This window comes from Pimephales promelas, chromosome 7, assembly GCF_988280905.1.
Source record: "Pimephales promelas chromosome 7, fPimPro1.hap1.1, whole genome shotgun sequence".
NCBI lineage: Eukaryota > Metazoa > Chordata > Actinopteri > Cypriniformes > Leuciscidae > Pimephales > Pimephales promelas.
The window spans coordinates 26,806,631-26,832,816 of record NC_142775.1 but is presented as its reverse complement, the minus strand read 5'-3'; the positions used below and the strand labels follow the sequence as shown (position 1 = coordinate 26,832,816).

General features: G+C 38.4%; 1 protein-coding gene across 1 annotated transcript in view; it reads left to right on the top strand.

Annotated features, from left to right (window-relative positions):
- Nucleotides 1-26,186, top strand: part of man1a2 (mannosidase, alpha, class 1A, member 2) — a 74,011-nt gene that overhangs the window by 3,521 nt on the left and 44,304 nt on the right. Inside the window, exons 3-4 of the mRNA XM_039652071.2 lie at nucleotides 9,887-10,145; nucleotides 24,352-24,448. Coding sequence (XP_039508005.2) covers nucleotides 9,887-10,145; nucleotides 24,352-24,448 — 356 coding nt within the window. The remainder of the gene's footprint in view (nucleotides 1-9,886; nucleotides 10,146-24,351; nucleotides 24,449-26,186) is intronic.

The window sequence follows — 26,186 nt, the reverse complement described above, 5'->3', positions numbered from 1 at the left end:
TCTCCATAGACAGATGTGCAACTGACACATTGACACTTTAAAAAGTTTATAAAGATATTGTAAAGCTAATCCATATGAATTAAACATTTTAGTCCAAAGTTTCGGAAGAGTCTCGATCTCTTTATGATTAACAGATTTAACATTGATCAGCAAACATAAACAGAAGCTCAACTGAACCTGCTTGTTGTGCGAGAGCGAACCTCTTTGGTTCTTGCTGAAGCTCAAACGTGCTTAACACAAGAATGAACCTCTTTGGTTTTCGCACGTAAAGCAAACATCCTTGCTTCCGTTTACCATAACGGATATGTGAATTAATTAATTAATATTTTTGTGAAAAAAGTGCCTAAATTCAATCCGTTTATTTATCATATAAAGTGACGAGTCTCAAGAAAAATTTGACTAAACTGCTCAGTTCATATGGATTAACTTGTTGAGTCGTCAAAGTGGTAGTTGCTTAGCTGTCTATGGAAGGATGGAAATATCCCGTCAAAAATATCTTCGTTTGTGCTCCGAAGATGAGCGAAAGTCTTATGGGTTTGGAACGACAAGAGGGTGAATAATTAATTACAGAATTTCCATTTTTGGCTGAACTAACCCTTCAATCTTACTATATGCACTTTGTAAATGGAAAGCTCGTATCACTATTACATGGCAAGAGGAAAAAGCTTTAAGTGCACTATTCATGCCAAGCACACATGTAGGTGTGATCTGTGCGAACAGACTATTCACAGATTGTCTGTGCTGTCGTTAATGGCCCTGTGTTCTCTGAAAGCTTTTTCATACCGCAATCCATAGCAGCAAACAGTGATTTAAAGTCAGAGATCTTTGGGAATGTTTTTTTTTATTTTTTTTATTAGGTTTGAAATTCAAAAACTTTCCAAGATCATTTCGGAAAAGCGCATGTTATTAACCACAAGGCAAAGAACCCCAGTACTCCTACACAAAAACAGACACTCCCTTCGCTGTTTTCTATGAAAATCGCATTTTGCAATTTATCTATTTATTGTCTCCTTTCCCCCCTAGCAATACTTCCACAATTATTAAAGGCTTTTCTTTTCTGCCTGAGATGGTTGTAGCCACACAGTCAGTGGTTTCGGCTCTCTGTTTCTTCCTGCAGCTGCGTGGACTACTATTCAATGAGAGTTTAAGTGAACTTCGGTGAAAGAAAGCGCTTTCTGCTTCTTTGTTGTTACATGGGCCTCTGTGTTGTTTCTGCTTTCACCATTGAGCTTGCTGGGTTTAATATCTTGTCTAGGTTTATCCTGTCTGAGGTTTGCATGCAACTTCCAAAAAAGATTGCATTTATCTTTTGAAAATGAAGTTCTAACTATCTAATGTTGTTTGAAAGTCAGTTGGCTTACCCTATGCAGTATAAGATGAGTTATCAAAATGTCAAAGCTTATTTTCTGTGCATCTCGTGCTTTAATATCATAGCAGTTTTCCCTCACACTTGCAATACGATCCTCAGTGATAGAAACATTTGAATTAAATGCAGCTTGGGTGTTGTTTATTTTATGGTCATCACTCAAGCTTTCATTTTTGGAAATGTGTGGCACATTTCATGTGGCAAATGTAAACTCTGTCTCAGCCAGGCATTAGTGTGACTGAGGACAGTCTCGAAATTTTACCGGCTGGATTGAACAGAGCCTCTTAAGTACACTAGAAAATAAACCTGCTGAGCTGATGAAATGTTAATGTTAATGCATATTATTTATATATTTTTTTGGCACTGTCGTCCCAAAGCTAGAGTTGAAGTGCAGTTAGATGCATGTGAATTTTCCATTGAGAGACAGAGGCCCTGTTTACACCTGGTATTAAGATTAATTGGATGTTTTGGTTGTCCGATCATGAGTGCTCAAGCTACACTAAATATAGGTTAAACAGGGTCTAAAACACTTTGAGCTTCTCCACATTTGACCGGATTGCTATCAAAGTGTAGACGCCCGTGGTTGGATGTGTTCGACTTCGAACGGCCATAAAAATACCACCTACTCTATAATATGTAAACATTATGGAAAGCACGCTAGCCAGACGGCAAGAAAAACATTGTCAGCTGAAGAAGACCAAAGTTTGGTTTAAAGACAAAAAACAAACCAAGCAACCATGTTATCTCAGCATTGATTTCTAACATGCACTCATGGTCACTCACTGCTAACTTTCCATATGTTTCCATGTCGATTCATCAGAACTCATCTTAATACTAGTAGGGTTATGACGGTATATCACGTCCAATTGCCATATCGTGAAACAATTACTTCTCTTCGGAATTGGTACAGGCATAAGCAGGGCAGAATGTTGTGTATTTTTATTGTTATTATTATTTGTTTATTGTTAAATTGTATAAATATTATTGTTAATATAAATATAATTGTTTTTATTTTTATTTAATAATACAATTTGAGATGAATACAACAAAACATTTCTAAACATCCTAAACATAGTTTTATCTGTCTATTCTGAGCATTACCTCAACTGTAGTCTAATAGGCGAGACTTGGGATCCTGTCTGCCGTGACGTGACCACGATCAACCACGTTTTTCAGCTGTCATGGCTATGCTGTTTAATGTGATAAATAATGTGAGTAATGACATATAATGAAAGTACATGTTTAGCTTGGTGTCTTCTCTGCATCTTCTATGCATTATAGACTTAGTTGCATTTATTTATCATGTTTAGTAAGTGCTCAGATGGCACAGTCACATTCCATGCTCCATTTTCCCCATCAGACAAGCGTGATGGTAATAAATGGGCATTTATGCTTGCATACAGGCATGTTCAGGTTCTCTGTGCTGTTATTATCATGACCCTTCCATTTAGCTTACATTCGCACACATTACAACAGCTGTTTGACACTACAGTCATGAGGTGTTGGCTAGATGTCCAAATAATTAGCATTAGCCCTTCAACTAATGAAAGATGCATGTGTAATTGAATGGGGGAGTGAAAAAAAAATCTCTAGTATAGATAAGTGTGATGTTGGACATCAGCGAAATGCACATTTGTTAAATTAGTCATTATTACTAAAATATTAATTTGTTGTCTCATCAAATTAAGATTAACTTTACATCCAACCTAGACATTTTAATGATTAAAGTGGGAATTTAATCTGAAGTATCTGAATGTGTAGACTTCAAGTTTACACTTCCGTCTGCGCATGCATCAACTGGGCGCGGCCAATATCTATCTACGTCACGATGTAACAGCTAATGACTCGTTTCAAAAACAATTCATTTCATAGACAGTCGACTCTCACTTTTGAAAGACAATAACTTTATATACGGTGCACTTTCAGATATAAATCTTTGCAGGATGTTTTCATCCCTTAGAGCTATATTCCACACCATATGAACAGTCATTTTCAAAAATCCATGATAGGGGCTCTTTAAGTTGGTTACTGCATCATTCCATAAGCTTTACGCAAATGTTCCATGCCTAAATTCCAAAAAAGTCTAGTCACGGTTATATATGAGTGATGAATCCTGCTTATTGAACTTGCTGCCCATCTGCTTTCACTCATGACCCAAAGAGCTCATCCTGGCCATGAGCTCTGAAGCCAAACGCAAGCTCTCTGACTGATCCGTCTCTTACCTGGGGGGACTGAGATCTGCACCAGCCGTCTCTTGTTATGCCTGTCTGTGTGCCATGTTCGAGCAGCCTATCCTCTATTCCCCTTGTTTACATGTGCTGCTTTGTTGGATTTTACCAGTCCTGCAGTTGCGATTTGTACCTGACTGGCATTTTTTTTGTTCACTGAATTAATCTTTGCCTGTCTTTAGTGCTGTTTGGACAGGGTTAGAAAAACACAATTTTAACATCTGTGATTTCATTTGCTGGTTATTTACCAAAAAATAAAAAAAGCATTTAAACAAGAACATTTAGGTGAGAAAATGGAGTTGCTCTGTTTGATTGTGAACAAATAAGTTTACATTCATTTTCAAGGTCCAACAAACATGTGGAAATCATTTCCTTCCCCATTAATTGTAGGTAAATGAGTATCGAGATAAATATTGATATTGTATGATATGAGAATTTCTTTTTTTTGTGTGTGTGTCTATATCACCCAGCCATACGACGGGTATCTATTGTTTGGATGAGGGTGTTGCCACGTGTCCTGTAGATGTTTGCTCGATGAAACACATTGGAAAAAAAAATGTTATATGGTTAAGTTTGAATTCTCTTATGCGAATCAAGGCTGAATGGATTTATCATGATCAAAAAAATAAAGTCTTCAGTGTAACATGGTCTTTCAGAAATCATTATAATATGCTGATTTGTATCAATATGTTATATTTTTTATTTATGTTTATACATATCTCTCCTTTCGCTGTAGGGGCCATTTTCTTTTTTTGTCTTTTTTTTTTTTTCCATCAGATGGGATGCCAGCAGGCAGAGCATGAACCACCAACTGTTATTTTAACCAGAAAGCTGGCAAAAAATGTCTAAATCCATAATGAAGCGGGGCATAAGGCAGATTTATGCACAATGTGAAATTAGCTTTAGCTGCGTTATCCAGCAAAGGTCAAAAGAAATGAGAAGCATTGTGAAAATATCCACAATATACAGTTATTCCTATCTGGATGGGATGATCGACAGATTTCTCATAGGATGGCTTGAGTTAGCCAAACAACCCTCATATTTACAGGGGTTTGTGCAAGAAAAATACAGACATACTTGATTCAAAAGGGATTTAAATCACAAATACGACTTCAAAAGACAAGGTTACTTAACCTCTTCAGGGAAAGCCAAATTAAACTTTGCTGGTCTGTAGGTATTTTCTCCAGGAAGATGGTTCTGAGTCTGTCATGGTTTTATTTGGTCTCTCAAGGAATCCCCAATCCCCTCTTGATCAGTGTAGAAAAGTGTGAACTTCCCCCGTGCGGTTGGCCGGCCGAGTCGTTGTAAAATTAGTGGACGTGGCTCATGTTCTTCGAGTAAGTGTGTCACTGTGGCGAGCTGATGTAACAGATGCCCTGTGACACGCGTTAATTGAGTTAGCGCTCACACCTGCCAACCTGACATGGAGCTTAAGGCTCCTCTAAAAGCCAAAAAGTGCTCGGCTTGAGCTAAACCAGACCGTTTCTCTTAAACCTGACAGTTTATTTTTCAATTTTAGTCCTGATACTGTTTAAATTGGATGAGATACGTTTGATGGCATGTTAGAGATTGAATCTGAGTGAAAAATGTACCCACCCTGCCAAAGCTTTAGTAAGAGGCAGATTCATTTGAAGTGTCTGAGCTCAGGCACTTTATTAGAGGCTTGTTTCTATTAGAGCAGAGAAACAGCCAGATGATGTGCTCCTCAAAAAAGTGATAATGGGTATTATTATCGCAGAAAACATCATTTAGTTTCATTGTAGTTAGTGCTAAGAAAGGGGGCAGCTGTTGACCAAGCAAAAAGATTACAGATCATCTTTCTGAGCTAAATCGGTGGTTAAAATCAAGTTCAGTGTCATAGTGATAATGGAAATACAATGTAAAGGCAGCCGCTATACTCACAGCAAATTATTTTTCATTCTTCGCCTAGGGGTAAAACAAAGTTTGAAATGCGTGACCATCGATATACTGCTAATGATCATCTGATGAATATGTAAGTGTGATGATAAGCTCTTTCCTCTCTCATAACATAATAAACACAACATTTTTTTAAACATTTTTTTAACAAAGTATAGCCGAAGTAAAGTTTAAAATGGTCAAACGTGTGTATGGGGTACATGCAACTCTGACTCTAGGTTCGTTGTGTGTTTCTTTTACCCTTTCCCAAGCCACATCTCAACCAAGAAGTGTCTGCTCTGGATTAAGTTATGTGATTAAGTTATGCGGTAGACCACAACACCAACTAAACCAACACGGATAAATTAAACAAGGATGTCTACATCTGATCTAAGTTAAGTCAACAATGTATTTGAACGTTATCTTTAAAATCTCTAACGTTAGATGTACATTAGAAAACGTTAACGTTAGCTTCTAGCTGCGTTGTACATCATGTCACTTAGCTTCATTAACGTATCTGTAAATAACCAAGATAACAAACGTTAACAATGTAGTGCTGAATGATTCATGTAAATACTGTAGCACCAAACGGTGATGGCAACGATATGCGTTTATCACGTTTACACTATGACTTGTACATTTTTGCCTGGAGAGCTGAAGCTTTTCATCGACCTTCTCAACAATAAAATTGAAATTGAAACAAAATTGAAACAGTAATGAACTCCCGTTTCAAAACTACTGATCTATACTGCCTAGATCTATGCTAAGATCAACATTTCAAATACAAGTATGCTACTTTTTCACATGAATGGCTTCCATTTATCATCTCAAAAGAAAAAAAGTTATTTTTAATCCAATTTTTTGTACAAATGTCTACATTTTTGTCTGATAAAATGAGTCAAGATGGCAACATTACATATCATGCAAGTCCATTGCACACAGCTGTCCATCCTCATGAGGCAGCTTTACATCAAATAGGACAGGAATGGAAGTCAGATAAGAGATTTGTTTTTAAAGAGAGACATGAAAAATGTAGGAAGGAATAAAGAGAGGCTCCGCTTCGCTCAAGTCCTGTCCACTTAAAGGCTGTAGTCAGACCTGTATGCATCATTTGATACCAGGAGGCTGTTATTCCCCAGAGCAGCTTCAGGCTGAGAGTGATACAGAAAGAAACCACCACACAGCGTAGTATCTTTGAACTCTTGAAAGGCAAGATGGGGCTAGAAAGTGATGGATGGTGGGAAGAGTGAGGAAGAAGGCCCTTCCTGAACTCTATATTGGAAATATGAGTTGCTGACCTTATTTTCTAGTTTCTGTGAAATGGGCCAGCAGCCACGTGGCTCCGCAGATGTTGGTTGTATTTTGTTGAAAATGAGCTCAGTTCTCAAGGGAATCGTGTGCAAGTATGTTCACAAACATTTGCAGACATTGTACTACACTACATACTAATGAAAAGCACTCCGTATGTATCAGTGGGCGAGTTAAGCAGTGTTTTCCTCTTATTCCTCAATAACACAGCTGAATACTTCAAGCTGTCCTTGATGCTTCAGATTTCTATAGGTGTTTCTTCATTCTCTTTGCATTTCTCTCTGTCTTTAGGCTATTTCTTTTCTTTCTCTGTATGTAAGGAAGACAGAAAATGAATCCTGATCAAAGCCTAATGATGGGGCTGAGGAATGGGTCTGTCTGAGCTAGATTGGGTCTCCTGAGGCGTACAGAATTAATCTGCTGTACCAGAATGAAAACCTGCTTTATACCTAAAGCCACACATGGGGGATAACTGCACCAAAAGTGCTTTTGGGCCCATTCTGCTATAGAAAGTGTTTGGTGTACTTCCACGATAAGCTTTGACTTGAGAAGAAGCTGAGGTTTGAAGGTTTGAAGGATGTGTGGGTAGGTTGATGGTAGATAGTGTTGAGCGCACAAAACTGATGGAAGCTGAGCATCTTAACACCTGCTCATGGTGGGTGTAATATAATAAGTGCTTATCTGTTTACAATGGCAAGCTCTGCTGAATTTACCAGTGTTCTGTTGGTATGGCAGTGCTATCTTACATCCATTATACAACAACACCATCTCGCTGTATTCGTTTACATTTACATTTAATCATTTAGCAGACGCTTTTATCCAAAGCAACTTACAAATGAGGAGAGCAATAGAAGCAACAGTACAGTAATGAGATCAAAAAGTATGGATTTAAAACAAAAAAACAAACAAACATTTATTTAGACATTTTCAGACAATTCATGTATGCATTATTAGTTAGATTCATTAATCATTATAGATTAAATATGTCAAAATGTTCTTTAAGGTTTTCTTGATATTAACTCTCTTACACGGAGCTTATGTAATGACATTACATTTCAAAGAATATTCCGTCTAGAGCTTTTAGGAATGACGTAGGTGGGTTCACATAATGCCTGTAAATAATGGAATTGCTGATGAAAAGTAGTAGCATACAGAATGGATTGAACTAAACATGTTAATTCAGCTACACTTTGATTTGCCCTGGACTGACTTAGTCTCAGTTGGGGTAATTGATTCAAACTAATTTTGACATGCTTCTAATTGCATGTTTGACATTATGAGCCTTCCATGAAATCACCTAGACTCTACCGCAGCTTTGAAAAAGCCTTTCAAAAATAGAGAGAGTCTGCAGGGCAACAAAAAGCCACAAGAATAATGTGAGTGGGAGCGAATGGTTGCAGGCTGAGATTTGTAGGTGAATCCATTATAATGGAGCCTTACCATAGACTATAGATGTCTGTACTCTAATGCAGTGCAGAGTTTTATTGGTGTTTACTGTCATTAGTGAGACCCTTTGCTCTCATGTCCCTCGTAAGGAGCCATTAGTGCCCACATTTTTCCAACTCGTGCATGTCCCTGTTTGCAGACTAGCCATTTAACCCCCGCATTAGAAATGCTCACATCAGCACCCACTTTACTGTAATTGCAGCTTTATGCTCTGGTATGACAATGTTAGTGTCCATTGCATGTATCTCTTAATCTAATCAAGTACTTTGATGCAAAATAGTGGGTAAAATTTGTCTATATATATTGTAAGTAATGCATTCAAATGATTGTTAAGCGGCGCCATTATAGTTTAGAAGATACCAGGAGACAGTGAGACTGGATGGGGAAGAGTGACAAAACGTCTCGCTGTCACCTGGCAAACGTTTCCAGGCTGTAACAATGAATGAACCAGTCTTGAGATGACCTGCGTCACCCCGGCATATCACTGTCTCTGTCACTGTATCCATCTGACCTCTTTTCCTTGCAATCCCCTTCTGCTCTTTCTTTAGTTTGTTGTGCTTCATTGATTCACAAGACCTAAATATCTTCTGTCTCCACCCTGTGTGTGTTTGAGTGTGTGGGGCGTTATTATGTTACCTTGTAGATAATAGTATATGATGAGTCTCCTGTGCATTCTCCCACACTCCATAATTGCTCTTAATTAATACATACTAAACAAAACAATAATATTGTTTGTTAATACATTTTTTTGTGAAAATCTCTATGAATTAATTCCAATAATTTGATTATAAATCAATCAGGTTTGCTGTTAGTGTACTGTTGTTAGTAGGGTGGAATACATACATATAAAGTGACGTGAAGGCTAAGTATGAAAGCGTTTCAAAAGACATCCTGGGATTTTTTTTGTGACCTTTGAGAATCAGAACCTACATTTTATCTGGAGGACTGTGCTCTTTGACAGTATAGTGTCGCCATCTCTACTCTGGGGCGTTAGGACCCACACAGACCACAGGGTGAGCACACCCTGCTGGCCTCATTAACACCTCTTCCAGCAGCAGCCTGGGTTTCCCCAGTAGGTCTCCCATCCTGGTACTAACCAGGCTCAGCCACAGGCTGAGGACTGCTGAACACATAATAGACACACACACACTGCAAACCATGGCATAGACACACACACCCCAAGTAGTGGGCAGCCATTTTTGATGCTGAGCGATTGGGGGGTAGATGCCCAAGGGCACCTCAGTCGTGAGTATTGAGGGTGGAAGAGAACGCTGTTCCTTCTCCCCCCTCCCGGTCCCGAACGAACCTTCGGGGTACAAGTCTGACTCTCTAACCGTTAGGCCACGACTGCCCCTGTACACAGAGTATAGTGTTGAAACTAAGTATTTAGGAGTATATAGTATACATTGCATTACATGTATGACATTTATACATGTATAATTACATTAACAAAATGTATATAATATGAAAATAATAAATTCTATAATATTAATCAAATTTTATCAAATAAATTGTAATATAATAATAATATATTACTATCATATAAATGTAATATGTAATAATATAAATGTTCCACCTCCTATATTAGTAACAATAAACTGTAATTAAAGTAACTCTCATATATTTCATTGTGCATCTGCAGGGAGGAAGAGGAGAGTCTTCGTGACAAGATCCGGGCAGATCATGAGCGGGCACTGCAGGAAGCCAAGGAAAAGCTCCGCAAATCCAAAGAGGAGCTGAAGGCTGAGATCCAAACAGAGAAGACCAAGGTAGCTGAGGACTTGAAAAAGAGAGACGGTCCCAAACCACTGCCTCCAGTACCCATGCCCAAACTGGTAGGGGTCAATGATGGTGACCCAGGGGATCCTGACACCAAGGAAAAGAGGGACAAAATCAGAGAGGTAAGTGAGGAGTTGCTAGTTTTAAGAATTATGACTGTGCGATTTAAGCACATTTAATTTTGATTTTGGTTTCCAACGATTATAAAAAAGTGATAATCAAGATAATGGTAAATGGACTGCATTTATATAGCACTTTCACGGACCCAATGGCCACCAAAGCGCTTTACATTTGCCTCACATTCATTCACTCACACACTGACGGCGGTGTCAGCCATACAAGGCGCCATCCAGCTGCCTTCTGGTTTGTAGACAACCTACATGAACCACTGAGCCACTGCCGCCCAGATAATGCTGACTTGATGCTATTGCTATATTGTTATTGACCAAATCAATTGCGATTAGGATTTTTATAGTAGTTGAGCAGCCCAACTCAGAATTTTTGCAACTCCTTGTTAGATTCTCTCTTGGTCGTGCTTTGGTGAGAGATGAAAAGACATCTTCTCTCTCAGTTAATTACTTCAATTGCTTTATAAATTAAATAGTTTTGGCCTATTTGGTCTGTTGCAATTTGAATGTAACCAAGGTCTCCACAGGTATAATTATCAGCTTTTGAAAATGGGTTGCAGTTTTGGATGAGAAAGTAATAGCCACTGGCTCGTTTGTGCCTAACTGGAACAGACAGATTTCTAATGATGTAATGCAGATTTAGATTTTCACTTTTCACCAGATGTACCACACAATGTGTCTTACTGTGTTAGATCTGTTCTTAAATGAAGCTGATTGAAAAACGACTATTAGTGTTGTTTAGGCAAGCATTACGGTTTCAATTCTCATACTCTGGGGTTTGAGATTTCTTGCACTTCTTGAGCTATGGACACAAATGACATTCAGATCTAGTTGACTTTTAATATTGATCATGTTTAATGTGCTTTAGTTGGCGGTGACACTTTAGGACCTCTTACATAAAGCTTAACAGCTTTCGGGGTTGCAAATGTTCAGTAATGCTTGCAGTAAATGCCATTATACCATTTTTTTCGCTTTCAAGTTGCTGCTTGTCTTTTTTATTGCAAGTTAACATTGTAGTTTATACAAGTTTAAAGATCAGTGAATTATATACACATACGAAAGAAAGACAGACATACATGGAGCACACAAAAAAAAAAAAAAAAAAAACAGGACAAAAAACAGCTAAATATATCGATCTAGTGATGCATGCAGCCAGGTACATTGGTAAGTTTAAGCAATGGGATATTTTAGAGATATAGAACTTAGAAGTGATATTTGTAGTAATTGTAATAGAATGTAGTAGAAGTAGAGGCATTATTCATACTAACAATAATAATTATAACAAAGATAAAATTAGTAGCGATAGTAGCAGTAAGCAGTGGCAATATACAGCATTCATGATACTGTAATAACAGTAGGAGTAGTGGTAGCACTGTATTTATAATAATAATAACAGTAATATAATAATACATATAGATTAGTCAATAAAATTATTGTGAATATACACTATCCTCTAGGCCTGGGAGCCACTCTACCACTGCCGGTGTGCACAACCAACAGACCTTCGTGACATAGACCCCCCACCGTCAGTAACACCCAATCACAACAGTTAAGCCTCCGCAAGTAAGAGTAAGACAGGGCATCATAACAGGCAGCTCCAGACCAAGCTCGCATAGTCTGGTTGTGACCTGACAGGACATAAGTCAAGTTTGTTTGCCCCTTTATTTGAGTTTTTTTGGTAATCTGTGGCTTAGACCCTGGTGTGCACTTGTTGGCTCCCTTGCCAGAGACTCCACTTCCAGCCCAGATATCCATCTACCATATTTATTTTGCATGACAGAAGGGATTGGGGGCATGGGTGGTAAAAAAGGAGGGGCCAGTCAAGTAATACTAATACTGTTCTTTTTAAATTAAATAAATTAAATTAAGTAAATTAAATTTCTGAGTTAATTTTGTAAATATAGGGAAGGTGTTGCCAGTAAACAGGTGATGTAGATGTGTCATGCCTTTCTTTTTCCATTTAATGCTTGTCTTTAATGAGCTACCTATGATTTGTTACTAACCCAGGGTGATGTTTGTTATTTGTGAAACATTTAACAAGAAACAAGATGAGTTGTGAAAAGTCTATAATTAGCCATAATGAGAGGTCTGCAGAGTGATGTGAATGAGGGAATGCAGGGCTCTGCCATCTGCTCTATCTGTGTGTTAATGTGTTTTAGATTGGGTATGTGGAGTCTTTACTGTATGTGATATGCTATTAATAGAGGAAGCATCTGCCATTCATCAAAAGAAATCCAACAACAATCCCTTTTACTTTTTTCTTCTACCTTACACTCTGCAGGATGAAATCCAGCATCATAACATCTCTTAGTGGACTGCTCACAGCGGGGCCGTCTGCTGCTAACTTTGGGGCCTTAACCCTCTTTTTACTCTGGTTCTGTGTGTGTGTGGCCTACCTTCATTTAAATGCACTCTGTTACCTCAATAAGCATCACTCCAGCTTCCTAAATCCACATTTGCAATTGCATTAATTTTGCATTATTGGCCAGTTTATCTATGCCTGCTGAATAACGGACTGTCCCTTTTCTGTCAGAGAAATATGATTAAGACTGAACCAAAATGTTCTGATGAACATTTATTTCAACACATTCTCATTGCTTGTTTTAAACGCTAACAGCTATGTTTGTGTTTGACTAAAGAGCTGTATCATTTTATTCACAGCTCAGTTCATCTGTGTGTTCGTTTTAGTGTGATTCTAGGACAGTGCTCAAACCTTACCTTGGTCATACAAATGAATAAATTTCCCTTTCATATTCAAAACGCTATATACATATGACACAGCTCTGTGGAATACTTGATTCTGATTGGTCAATCGTGCCATCCAGCAGTATGTTATTCCTTGATGAAACCTGGTAAAACCTGATAACACTGGCTCATCCCGGGTAACTGAAATCAGAGCTATTTTTTTTTTCATGGAAGTTTTGCGTTTGGTGAGCAAATAAAATATTAAAACTCAAATCAGTATTTTGACAACAATTATTTAATTATGTCGTTAAGATATGGTGGACTCGCTCTCTTGTGTCATACAAACACAGCTGCTGCATTTCGCAACAATTGTTTTGCACACAGTAATGGATAAGACCACAAATGTTTAAGATTTCAAAACGATTTCATCTTAAATCAGTATCTCTTATTAATCCCTATAATCATTTATGTGGTGAAATGGTGTGACTGTACCGCATCCCTTAAATGTCCTTCTAGTTTTATCTTGCTGCTTGCTAGCAACTGCTTTCTTCATGGAAGCTTAGTTTAAAATCGCATTATGACATAATTAAATAACTATACACAACTGTACATTGACCTAATTAATACTGTACATAACACGTTAGCTTTACCTCACACATACTACACACTAAATGGTTACAGTGTAACCTGATTCATAATCTGCCCTCTGAGCTGTTTTAGTATGTGCTGATTCACTGAACTGGTTTTGAATTAGCACAGTGCTAGCTATGATTAGCCTGATGAAGGGACTGGAGCTGGCAGGAAAAGATGCTCCCACAATGCCTCACTCTCTCCATTGCTACAGTAGCACACCTCTCTTACTTCGTCTGATCAAATGAAAGAGCCAAATTTATCTTTCTTGTGTGGATTAGCTGCTATGTATCCAAAGCTCAGAGGAGAAAGATAAGAAGCATAAGAAGTTAGCTGTGTAGTGTGTACATAGTTAATGGTGCCTGTCAGGGTTTGTTGTTTGCTTTTGCATGTGGTGTGTGTGTTAAAGGAGTTTATATGATAAATCCTGATAATGTAGCTTGAATCCCAGATCTGTTTCACAAAAAAAGAAAAAAAAAAAGGTGCAAAAACAGTCTCCCACTTAGCTCACACTTTTTTGTAGTGTAACAGCTCCTCTATGGAAATCGATTGAGTTATTATAATACGTATGTAATTAAAAAAGTTACCAAGAGTGTGATATTTAGAATATTACAAAATTAACAATCATCATGAAATCACATTACATTTAAATTTATATATATATATATATACTTATATGGTGAAACTAATATATTATATAGACTCATTACGTGCAAAGTGGGATATTTCAAGCCTTTATTTGTTATGATTTATAAATCTATTGTGTATATATCAAAATACTATCAAAACACTCCATTATTTGCGGAAGATGGATAAAGCGCACAGGAAACAAAAACATTGAAAAAAATTACATGCAACCCCGCCAAATCACACAGATGCTGATTCGCACGGGACTAATATTATCACAGGACCACAGTGTTCGGCAAAATATGATCGGTCATTTGCGGGGGACTTTTTAAAAACCGACTCTCCTTCACTCTGGCTCTTTCTGGGGCTGTTTACACATGGCCACTTCATGCATTTTCTGTGTGATCAGATAGCTATCTGATCATGAAAAGACCCGATGTAAATGCCCCCCAAAATGCATTTGAGAGGGATTTGAATCCACATCAGGAGGTAGTCAGGGCCGCATTCCAAACGAAACTGGACAAGTGTAAATGCATCTGGTTGGTGAATAAATGTAAATTTTACTCCTCCCAAAAATGGTAAAAAGTAAACGTGTGAGCGTGTTATAGACTATATGTCATGTTATAGTCAGATATGAAGACACTACTGCAACACTCACTGCAGATGAGCAGCTGAGGATGTATTCATCAAGCCAACGTACAAACTATCGCAAATCAAAGTGAAAGTGAGTCGCAGTCGCTTAACACACAATCAACTTCATTAAGAGTAAAGAAACAAAATTATCTTACCAGGGTTGTTGCTGCTTTCTCTTATTACGGTCTTTAATTTAGAAATTTTAGCTAAAGATCTATAAAATGTTGCTAATATCTGCTGCTTTCGGTTATGTGCACTCCATTAAATCTGCATATAGCATGGGAATTGAAGATTGGATTTATAACCAAAAAAAGCACATTTATGTGACCAGGTGTAAATGGAATCGTTTTGATAAATGATTACAGATAGCAATCCGATCTGAGAAAATGGATGAAATGGCCAAGTGTAAACTGCCCCTCTGTGTCTCTCACTTGTTCTCTTTGTATGTATTTTGACTCTTCAAAGATTGCCTGTTTTGTTCGATCTTCTGGAGTTTAAATGGATTTATCATCCCAGAGCAGTGCTTTTTATAATCTTTTCATAAACTCTTCTCCACACAGTTGCAGAAGTCTCATTTTGACAATTCTCTGAATGTAATTACTCATAACACTGCCTCTACATTAACTCAGTGATAAGCTTACAGTCATATTGATTTGTCTAAGGGGCCCTCAACACAAGCTCCTCAGTTCCTTCCTTTAGAGCACTATACTGGCATAACTGGCATTATGGACTGTGTGTGTGTGTGTGTGTGTGTACCAGTGTGTTTTTGCATATTCTTTTGCTTGTTCTAATGGTGTCCGCAGGGCTTGAAGCAAATAGTGAGTCGCTGACATGCTTACTCTTGACATTTAGTGTGATTAACTATTTGGTTTTTATGGATGACTACAGAATTAAAATTTTTGGGTGAACAATATACTGAGAGGTCCTCACTTTCTCAGAAACAAAATAGAACATTTAATTAGAGGGAATTATGTATAGTTTACTTCCCTTCATGTCATTCCAAACCTGTTTATATAAAGAAGATATTTAACAACCAGACTTTGCTGGTCAAGGGGAACAGGATCTGGAGTTTATGTGAACTGAACTTGAACTCTCATCATTACCCACATGAACTCCATCCACCTTGTAATATGTCAGAGCTCGTCTACTAGCCGCCAGGCCAATTATCTGACACACGTTGACGTTGCTGTGAGAATCTGGAGCTCTGCTCACACTGCAAACACGACTAACAGACACAGAGCAGCACATTTACACTGCAGGGTATATGGAGACCTGAAGCGCATCAGAGGGCAGTTTCATGACTGTGCATATGCCCTGAAGATGAGATGAGAAGGTGAGACTGTACGCCGCAGGCAAGGTCACTGAGGGAATTAATTGGGTCTGTATTTGAAAGCATTCAGTAAGTGAAATCATCAGAAGAATACGAAGAAAATGAAGATTTATATAGCGCCTTTCCGGAGCTAATGGTCGCTTTACATTTGTACATTGAAATACATTTACACAGCCGTAAACACAGTACAGTCACAAAGGATACATGGTCACATTATATGAAATAAGTGTTAAATAGATATGTTTTTTAACTTAGTCTCGAATGTAGCCACAGATGTGAAATTTCGAAGTGTAAGGCAGTGAATTTCATAATAAATTGATCTTCCACCTACAGTAGACAACCGGAAATGAGGGATGGACATTAAAACAAGTTCAATTTTGTAATGGAAATCAGACAGATATGGGGGTGGCATGCAATAAAAGATTGATTGTAATTTATTGATTTAAGTTTTGATTTAATGACTTAAAGTTAGAAGAAAGACCTTGAAGTGAATACGTGATGCCACGGGTAGCCAGTATAGCTCATGAAGCAAAGGCTTTTTTTTTGTTTTTTTATACCAAAATGCTGAATATAATATGAAAAATTGGTACTTTTTACACCCCCCCTCCCTTCCACTTGGCTGGATGTGACATCATAAAAAGGACTCCAAGCCTAGACTTACCATTAGTCTAACGGCAAGTAGGCTAGCAATTATATAGAAGCGTTTTTTTTAGATTCAGAAGTGATGAATGAAATGACTGTAATTGTAAACATACTCGTGTGCTGACATCAAGAGGACCATGAACCTGTCTGAAATGAGTAAGCTAACAAGACAAAACAGGTTCACTGGCAGCATGCGTCAAAACCAGGATCTGCTGCGTGAGGCACTTCAGATTTGCTGGTCATGGGTCGAGCTGCTCCACTAAACTCCAAAATGCGTTCACCTCATACTCTCCACTGCTGATTTCATTGGGTAGCATAGTCCACACAAACACCGGTCAAACACAGCAATAGGGACATCGATCTCTTTTTCTTTCTGACAATGAGCATCGTTAATTAGTTGCGTTTTAGCATATATCGCGCTCTGTCAACAGATGCCAGAAAAAGCATCATGGTGCCATGTGTCCATCTCTACAGCTCTGATTAGGACTACTAACACTATATATAAGTAAATAATGTCTTCAGTCGTTATCCCTCCTAAGATTTTAAAAAGACTTTGGCTTGTGCCCTAATGTTATCCGGGTTAGCACCAGGCTAACCTAGGCTAGCTCTAGCTACTAAATAGCTCTAGCTATTTGACTTTTCAGAAGGTAGTGCAGTAGTGTCTGGGTGTGATATTTAAAGGCTGTCTCCAAAACAAAAGAACTGTCCTGAATCTTTTTAATTGTCAGAAAGTTCTTAAAGTCAATTTATCACCAAGTATTGCGTTGTCGCATTTACTGCAGTGAGAATCTGTCAGATAGGATGCTGACTGTCCGGGTACAGGTTATAGCGTCGTAACTTCAACCTACAGCTCTGTGGCAAAATGGGCGGGGTCTAAATCAATCACAGGGACTCAGGCCTTCACTGGAGGCAACTGGTAATTGCAGCTCTGCTGCCTGATACTTTCAGAGCGGCTGTTCTTTTTTGACCTTGCTGCAGAATTTTCAAAGTTGCTCGTCTCTCTTGGTTTGTTGTAGAGCAAAGAGTGATCTATGAATGAATTGCATGTGCCTGTCGGGGGTTAATGCAAATTAATGCAGCTCCCCCTAGAGGAATTGTTGGAGGGCATTTGATGTGCGCTCACTCTACTGGTTCTGAATGCTATATTTTTCTAAGCCTGCAGTAATTAGCTGACCTGGTGAAATTTCACCCTCCTCAGTAGTGATTATCAGATTTTTCATTAGGAACAATACACACAGTTGTGACTCCTATGCATTTTTTTTTTAGAACAGTCGTTCCCAACATTTTGCCACCATCCTTAATCTAAAACCCCTTCCCATACCTGATGGCATACCCATTTTCCACTACATGATTATTATGGCCAAACGAATTTACAATAATATCACGATAGCTATAGAAATGTTGAAAACAAATTATGCTTTTAGTCAAATTTATAATTAAAGGTGTGGTATGAGATTGACCATTTTTTTCAAAATCACTTTAATCCTATTCCTAACCCACTTACAGCCACTGAGTTAGAAGCACTGAAATGAAAATTAAGCAATTTAATCATCTGTCACGGGCAGGACTCAAAAACTCCAGCCAATCATTTCCACGACCACCTAGAATCATTGGAGAGTAAGTAAGTCAATCAAACGGTCGTACCATACCCCCCTCCCCCAATCCCGTGTCACAATTTTATTTTTGGGTGAATGTTCCTTTTAAGACTGATTAGTCAACTGAACTTTCAGGCAGTTCACTAAAGTTTTGTAAATGCATATTTTGCACATTCGTTGACTGCACTAATAGCACAAGTGTGATTAGTGGCCTAAGAGTAAGCTCCTCTTTGCTGAAACGACTGATTCTCTCACACACCTCTTTCTACCAAATGTTTGTCTGCCTTCTCTTGTTTCCTTTTTCCTCCTCTTGTTCTAATTTTTCTGACTTTTTTGGAAGCCTATTGTAGTCTATCTCTCTCTCCACCCCTTGCTCCATTATTGGCATTGTCTTTGCTTTAGGAATCCTTCCAGACAGTGTGATGTGCTCTAAAAGGATCTCCCTCTCATGCTTTAATCCCAGCGTGCAGTGGAAAAACCATCAGCATACCCCTTGAAACATGCCCAAGTGCATTTGTTGCTCCCTGGCAATCATGCACTCCAAAATAAAAGGCCAATGATAATGAGAAGAAAAATCATATTAGAGCGCCTGAAAGCAGCAAACGGCTTCAATAAAGGTGACTGTGCCCTCAGGAAAGAGGGTGATTCATTGTAACCACTTACAGTTTTTGAGAACATACAATCTAATTTGTCTTGGTCTCTAACTTTCATGGAGTCTGAAGGCAGTGCTTGATGGACATAACCAATCCACCTGCAGAGCAGATATGAGCACTGATCACTGTTCAAACAAGTGTGCTGGTAGCCGGATGGTAATTGAAATGCACAATAGGCCGGCCCCATCACTCAAGCAGTTGAGCAGAAAGCGCCGACAAGGCTCATCTATCGCTCTCTTTGTTCTCTCTACAATGTGCTGTGTTCGATTGATGGGAGGGTGGAGATGATCGTATCTGTCTGCTCTGGAATTGATATGAACACGACTGCCGATCCATAGGGACCGATCCAGTAAATCAATTAGTCGCTTTGTGCAGATGCACCGAATGCTGAATTTGCAGAGTAAACTACAGAACCACTTGATGAATACAGATGGCTTTTAGAACATAACATCAGGAAATTTCAATGCACAAGGCCCATAGACAAGAGAGTCCCATAGACTAAAAGTGTGGTTTGAACGGTGTTGTGAAATGAGCTTGATGTTGTCCTATGAGGCCTACAAAGAGGTTTTTGAGTGTTTACTCAGTGTTGGCCACAGCAAAGACAACACTGCTGAAACTGGCACTCATTTAGGACTTTAATTAAGACTAATCGTGCTTTCAAATGCAGTGATACAGTGCAGCCTTCATTTACGGGAACCTCATTTTTCAGAAACCTGTCTTCAGTGGTACATGTGAGACCGAATGAACACACAATGAGGAATGCTGTGGAGTAGTGAATGAAAGATCATGATGTCTTTTTAAAATTTAAATAACTGCACCGCAGTCATTTTATATTACACTAAATTTGTTTTTTCTCTCATTCTCTCTTGTCCGTCTATTGTGTATTTGTTATTTCCTTTCAGGGCGAAGCAACAAATAATTGTCGTCTTTCGGCTTCTCCGATTAGGGGTCAGCACAACAGATCATCCGTCTCCATTTTTCTCTGTGCTCTACACCACCCACCTGCATGTCCTGCATCACCACAGCCATTAACCTCCTCTTTAGTCTTTCTTTTCTACTCCCAGCTGCTCAATCCTAGACACTCTACTCCCAACACACTCCACATCCCTCCTCTGCACATGCCCAAACCATCTTAATCTCACCTCTCTCACCTTGTCTCCAAACTGTCCTTCCTATGCTGTTCCTCTTATATGTGCATTTCTAATTCTGTTCATCCATGTCACTCCCAGCGAAAATCGCAGCATCTTTGAGCTGCCTCCTGTCTTTTTTGTTAGTGTCATTGGCTCCAACCCATTCAACATAGCTGGCCTCACTAAAATGTTGTGAACTTTCCCTTTCACACTTGTACCCTTCTTTCACAAATCACTCCTGATTCGCTTCCACCCACTCCTCCCTTCTTGCACACTCTTTACTTCTCTGTTACTTTGGAAAATGACCATGAATATTTAAACTCCTTCACATTCAACACACACAAAAAAACAACAACAATTGAATGTTGTAATAATTTAATGTTTGTTAGACAGCGCTGCTTGGTCTGTTGTTTTCATATGTGAAAATGCAAGATGACCTTATTTGAATCTTACTTTACACAAAATATTCAATTCAAATTTATTTGCATAGCGCTTTTCGCAATACACATTATTTCAAGGCAGCTAGTTAAAAAATACAGTTAGTTAATCATGTATTAATTTAGGGCATAACATCGCCGGCGTTGAGTCGTCTCTTCACAGGCGTTTAGTCATCTCATCGCAGGTGTTGGGGCATCTGAAGCCTTCGTGAGAGGCTGGATGCAAACTAGCAAAAAAAGCAGATGGGGAAAAAATGAGCATAGCTGCTGTTCATAATATTAATGCATTCGATCACATTCACAGTAGTATAAAAGGTAAGCATTATGTGAATGCTCGACTAAAGAGATGCATCTTTAATCTAGTTTCAAACTGGGACAGCGAGTCTGAGCCTCGAACAATATCAGGAAGGCTATTCCAGAGTTTAGGAGATAAATGTCAACGCCCTCTCTCCTTTAGTGGACTTGGATATCATAGGAATGACCAGAAGCCTTGAATTTATTGACGCAATGGATTGCAGGGCGATAGATGGTCCATTAAATACACAGGCTTTATAGGTCAGTAGTAATACTTTGTAATTGATACAGAACTTAATAGGTAACCAGTGGAGAGATGATTAAATTGGTGTTTTTTGATCATGTTTTCTTGACCTAGTTAGAACTCTAACAGCTGTATTTTGCACTAGCTGTTGCTTGTTTGAGGATGCAGGACAACCAGCTAATAAAGCATTACAGTAATCTTGAGGTCATGAGTGCATGAACTGACTTTTCTGTATTAAAAACAGATAGCATGTTACGTAGCTTAGCAATGTTTCTAAGGTGGAAAAAGGCTGTTCTTGTAACATATGAAATATAATTTTTTAAAGGCAAGTTGCGGTCTAGTACACAAAATGAGACTTTTTTTAAAAAAACAAAACAATATTGACTGCTGATTTCCATCCAAAAGTTAGCAACCACATCCGTTAAGTTCCAAAAATGAGAGGCCCCAAAAAAGAAATGACCAACAATTTGGTCCATAAATCTTGTGTTGTATGCTTTGTCTTCTGAAGTTATACTTTACCTTATTTACTCAAGAACTGTGATATCCAGATTGAGTCAGTGCATTGAACCCAGGAACTGGATCAGTGAATGAATGGTTCTTTTTTAACTTTAGATCTGATTCTGAATAATGGTTTAAATGGTGTGTGTTTCTTAGACAAAGCTTTCAAATAGCTTCTGAAAAGTCATATGTGGACTGCTTTTATGATTCTTAATGGTGATTGTTGTATTTTTCTTCTTCTAGCTTTTAGCTTCTAGCCTTTTTCTACTTGTGGTCTTTATGACTTGTTCTATGGAAAAGAGCGGTGTGTAGATTCTGCAAAAATTTATTTCACAAAATATACGATGGGAAATTTTTATTGAGATAAAAGTAAATAATGAGAGAATGCTAATTTTCACAATATCACACACAAATCTGAGAAATATAATCCCCAGCCACTTGTGACGGTCTCACCTTTTTTTTTTTTTATCTCTCATGCACTAGCGTCCCTGTAGACACATCTTCATGGGTTAGTTAAAAGCATGGGGTTAATTTAACCGCCAGTTTAAGTTTTCTTCCTGTTGGATATGATCTGCTCTGAACGCTTCACAAGGTCTCCACTTAGTCAAAACAACTGTTAATTGACAGGCAGAACGACCCTGAACAGCCCTTGAATAAAACATGAGAGGGAGGTTGGAAGTTGTGCAAGATCAAGTGGGAATTTAGAGGAAAGTGAAAGAGAGAGATATGCAGACTTGTAGCTCTCCTTACAGTTTGTATTTTAGGCTTCTTGCTGATCTTAGGCTTTAATTGTCTACATTTGTCTACATTTAAAGGGGGTTTAACAATCAGTCTAATCAGCCACCAGCCTTCGGTTTGTTGGAAACATAGAGGAAAGACTGCATTGTGGTAATTCAAAATCTGTTGTGGGCACAGCGTGACATGGAAAGATTGAAAGCAGAGAACAAAATGAAATTGACTTATTTTCATTGCCTTGGCGCCCTCCTGGGTTTCTGCTTTTTAGGCGGAGAACACCGAACAAAAATTATGTCTTGATGGCAGCCTACAACAACATTTGACAATCAGACGAACTCCAGAGGGCGTCTACTGCTTCTGTGTTCATAAGCTCTGTGCCAAACCCTAGTGAGCTGCCTATGCGGCAGCATTTTAAGGCATGCTCTCCTATGCTAAGGCCATTTTTTTCAACAGTAGGCAACCACAATATATCTTGTTTTGGCCAAATTCAACCCAATATTTTTATACTTGGAGTTGTTGGCATAGCAACATGCTAAAGTCAAACTCATTTGGAATGAATTGTCACATTACTTACTTTCCTATGCGTTTCACGCTATTCATGGGACATTCCTAATTGGAAATTTGAGGTTCCATCTAAGAACAGGATTTGTTCATATCTCTTTGTGGTCTGGCCATCTCACTGTATTTTCAGTGTCTTGTGGCATGATTACTGAATTTAAGTATGTTTGAATAATTCATTTTCTGATGCATATCACATTTGGACAAATCAGATATATTTGTTTTAAATATACAACCTAAACAACTGGCAACACATCAGTTACATTTGAAAAATCATTACTTTCAAAGGGACAATGGCAAATGCTTCCTTGCAGTAAAAAAACAACAACCTTCTAACCCTTCTAAAATGTATACACTTTTAAGTGTACAAGTGCATAGTACATTTATTTGGGATGCAACTTTTTTTCTTACATGACCGGCCCAATGTATTCTTCAGTTTTGGCCTGAAAACTTGGCATATGCGTACAGCCAAAAGTATACTCCATTCGGTAGAGTGTACAAACACGTGCAAATTATTAAGTTTCATCTTTGTCCTGTGGCAGGGCTATTTCTTTTCAGAAAGTTATGAAATTTAAAAAGTTAAGACATTTTGTTTATCAGAGTTGTTAGAATCTCTAATTTCCTTCACTCAGGTGCTTATAATATACAATGATGAAATTTACACTTACGCATACACATACCCTAGGATGTGTGTAAAAGCCAAAGTATCATTTGGGCTTCAGGAGGCAACATTCAATAGGCTACTGCAAGCTGTAGACATTAATGCAGCTCACTAGCTTTTGGAGCAGAACTATAATTTAATTAGTTTGCCTTTCATGCACCTTATCATCCTTGTCACAAGTGTTCTGCTTTTTGGAGGAAGTATTCCTCCAAGTGGTAATGTTTGAAGACATGTCTAAATGTGGAGTGGCTCAGAGCTGAATCTCAGCCAGCCGTTTAATGGATGTGAGCGAAAGCACGCCTAGAGCCTCAGTTGAGACAAAGACACGCTTAGAGACGCAGACACACACTGTGTTCATTCATCTTTCCCCAGTAGGAGGAAAAAAAGAAAACACACACACATAGAGTGAAGATACATTGACAGTGTGCTGCTAGCCAATGACCTGAAAGTGACAACACAGCAGACACAGTCACGGTCACAGTGGGGGCTTTTGGGTAACAGGACATCTCTGATGCAATGTTTCATCTTATACATCAAAGGCCTTTGTGCATCCCTGTATTCAACCCTGTTAAAATGTGTTGTTCGTTATCAGACCAAACAGCTTTTTTGGCTTTCAAGTTACTACATTTTGCATCAAAAAATGCAGTTGTTTCCTTCCGACATTTTTAAAAGGTTTACGAGTCATGAAAAAAAGACAGCTATAGATTAAGCAATTAGAAATAGATTAAGATTATAGATTAAGAAAGAAAGAAAGAAGAAGATAAATTAATAATTCTGTAATGCAGATATCCACCATACTTTTTTGTGTTTGTAGGCAAGGCTAACTTCTCGTCATTTCTGTGTCCCAGATGATGAAACATGCGTGGGACAGCTACAGGCAATATGGCTGGGGCCACAACGAGCTCAAACCCCTCGCCAAGAAAGGACATTCCACTAATATCTTCGGTAAGTAAGGATGCATGTTGGAATCTCATTTACATGTAAATGACTGCTCTTGCCGGATGATTTGGTTTATTGTGGTAAGGGCAGACACACACAATTCCATCTACATCCACTTTTGTATTGTTTATAACTCGCACCCTCAAACGATAAGACGTGTTTGCGCAGATCGCATTCCCTAATCATTTCTCTGTTTGTTTGGGTGTGTTTTTTTTTTTATCACTGGCTCTCAGTTCTAGAGCTAAGGAAGATTCAACTAGTGGGACTGAATTGGATCTGTGTATACATGTGAGCATACCTGAACAAAGATCATGAAAAAAACACAATTCATCCTGTTTGCTTCTTAATCTGCTGCTATGTAGCCAAGGCCATCTGTGCAGGAAAAGAGGTTAAAATTAATAGTTCTGACACTATGCTGATAGGAAGAGCTGCATTGAAAGACCTGTTCTTTCTTTGCACATTCTTAAAGGGTTAGTTTACCACCAAATGAAAATTACGTCATTAATGACTCCACCCTCATGACATCCCAAGCCCGTAAGACCTCCGTTCATCTTCAGAACACAGTTTAAGATATTTTCGATTTAATCCGAGAGCTTTCTGTCCCTTCATTGAAAATGTATGTCTGGCATACTGACCTTGTCCAGAAAGGAAATAAAGACATCATCAAAGTAGTCCATGTGACATCAGTGGGTTAGTTACAAGGTTTTGAAGCATCGAAAATACATTCAGCATTGTATTGTCTTCCGGTTCTGTTGTCAATCTGCTTTCACGAGTACGCAGTGACGCTGCTGACGTGTTATCTGGTGCGCCAAGCTTAGTTCACAGTCTGAGGGAAACGCACGCTGTAAACAAAACAATCTTCGCAAACATGTGTAAGGATTTCGACACAGAGGAAGATTTGCATTTTTTTTGCCCAGCCATATTTATTTGAACCCGAATACACGGACGCACCAGATACACGTCACTAGTGTCTTATGTTATCAGCGTCACTGCGGACTCGTGAACGTGGATTGGCAACAAAACCGGAAGACAATAAGTCTAAATAAAGTCGTAGTCTTTGTTATTTTTGGACCAAAATGTATTTCCGATGCTTCAAAACATTCTAACTAACCCACTGGTGTCACATGGAATCCTTTGATGTCTTTATTTCCTTTTTGGACAAGGACAATGTACCGTACATACATTTTCAATGGAAGGACAGAAAAAGTTCAGAAGACTAAATCTAAAATATCTGAAACTGTTTCCGAAGATGAACAGAGGTCTTTCGGGCTTGGAACGACATGAGGGTGAGTCATTAATGACATAATTTTCGCCAGATGTTGCTGATAGGACCATGTCATATATTATACATTTTACAATTTTTAATATATAAATGTAAATTAATTAAATATATGCATTCATTTTAAATATATAATGTGTTTATATTTAATGAAATATGTATTGATACCATTACTTAAATGTTTTGTCAGTGCCATTTAATATTGTCTTATTTAGCCTTGCAAATCGACCTTAGTCTTTCTCTGAAACCTGCCAAGATGTTGGATGAGGTTTTATTTGTTGTTTTTCTGAGAGACCAATGAGACTCATGAGGCAGTGCTGCATTTTAAACAAAATAAGAGTGAGCTCTTGAAGAAGAACTAAGATTTGAGGTGGAGAGGGAGTGTGCAAGAACAAAGGAGCGCCTCATGCTGCAGTGCGGTGTGCTGAAGTGTCTTTCACACTTCACTTTCATATTTAATAAGTC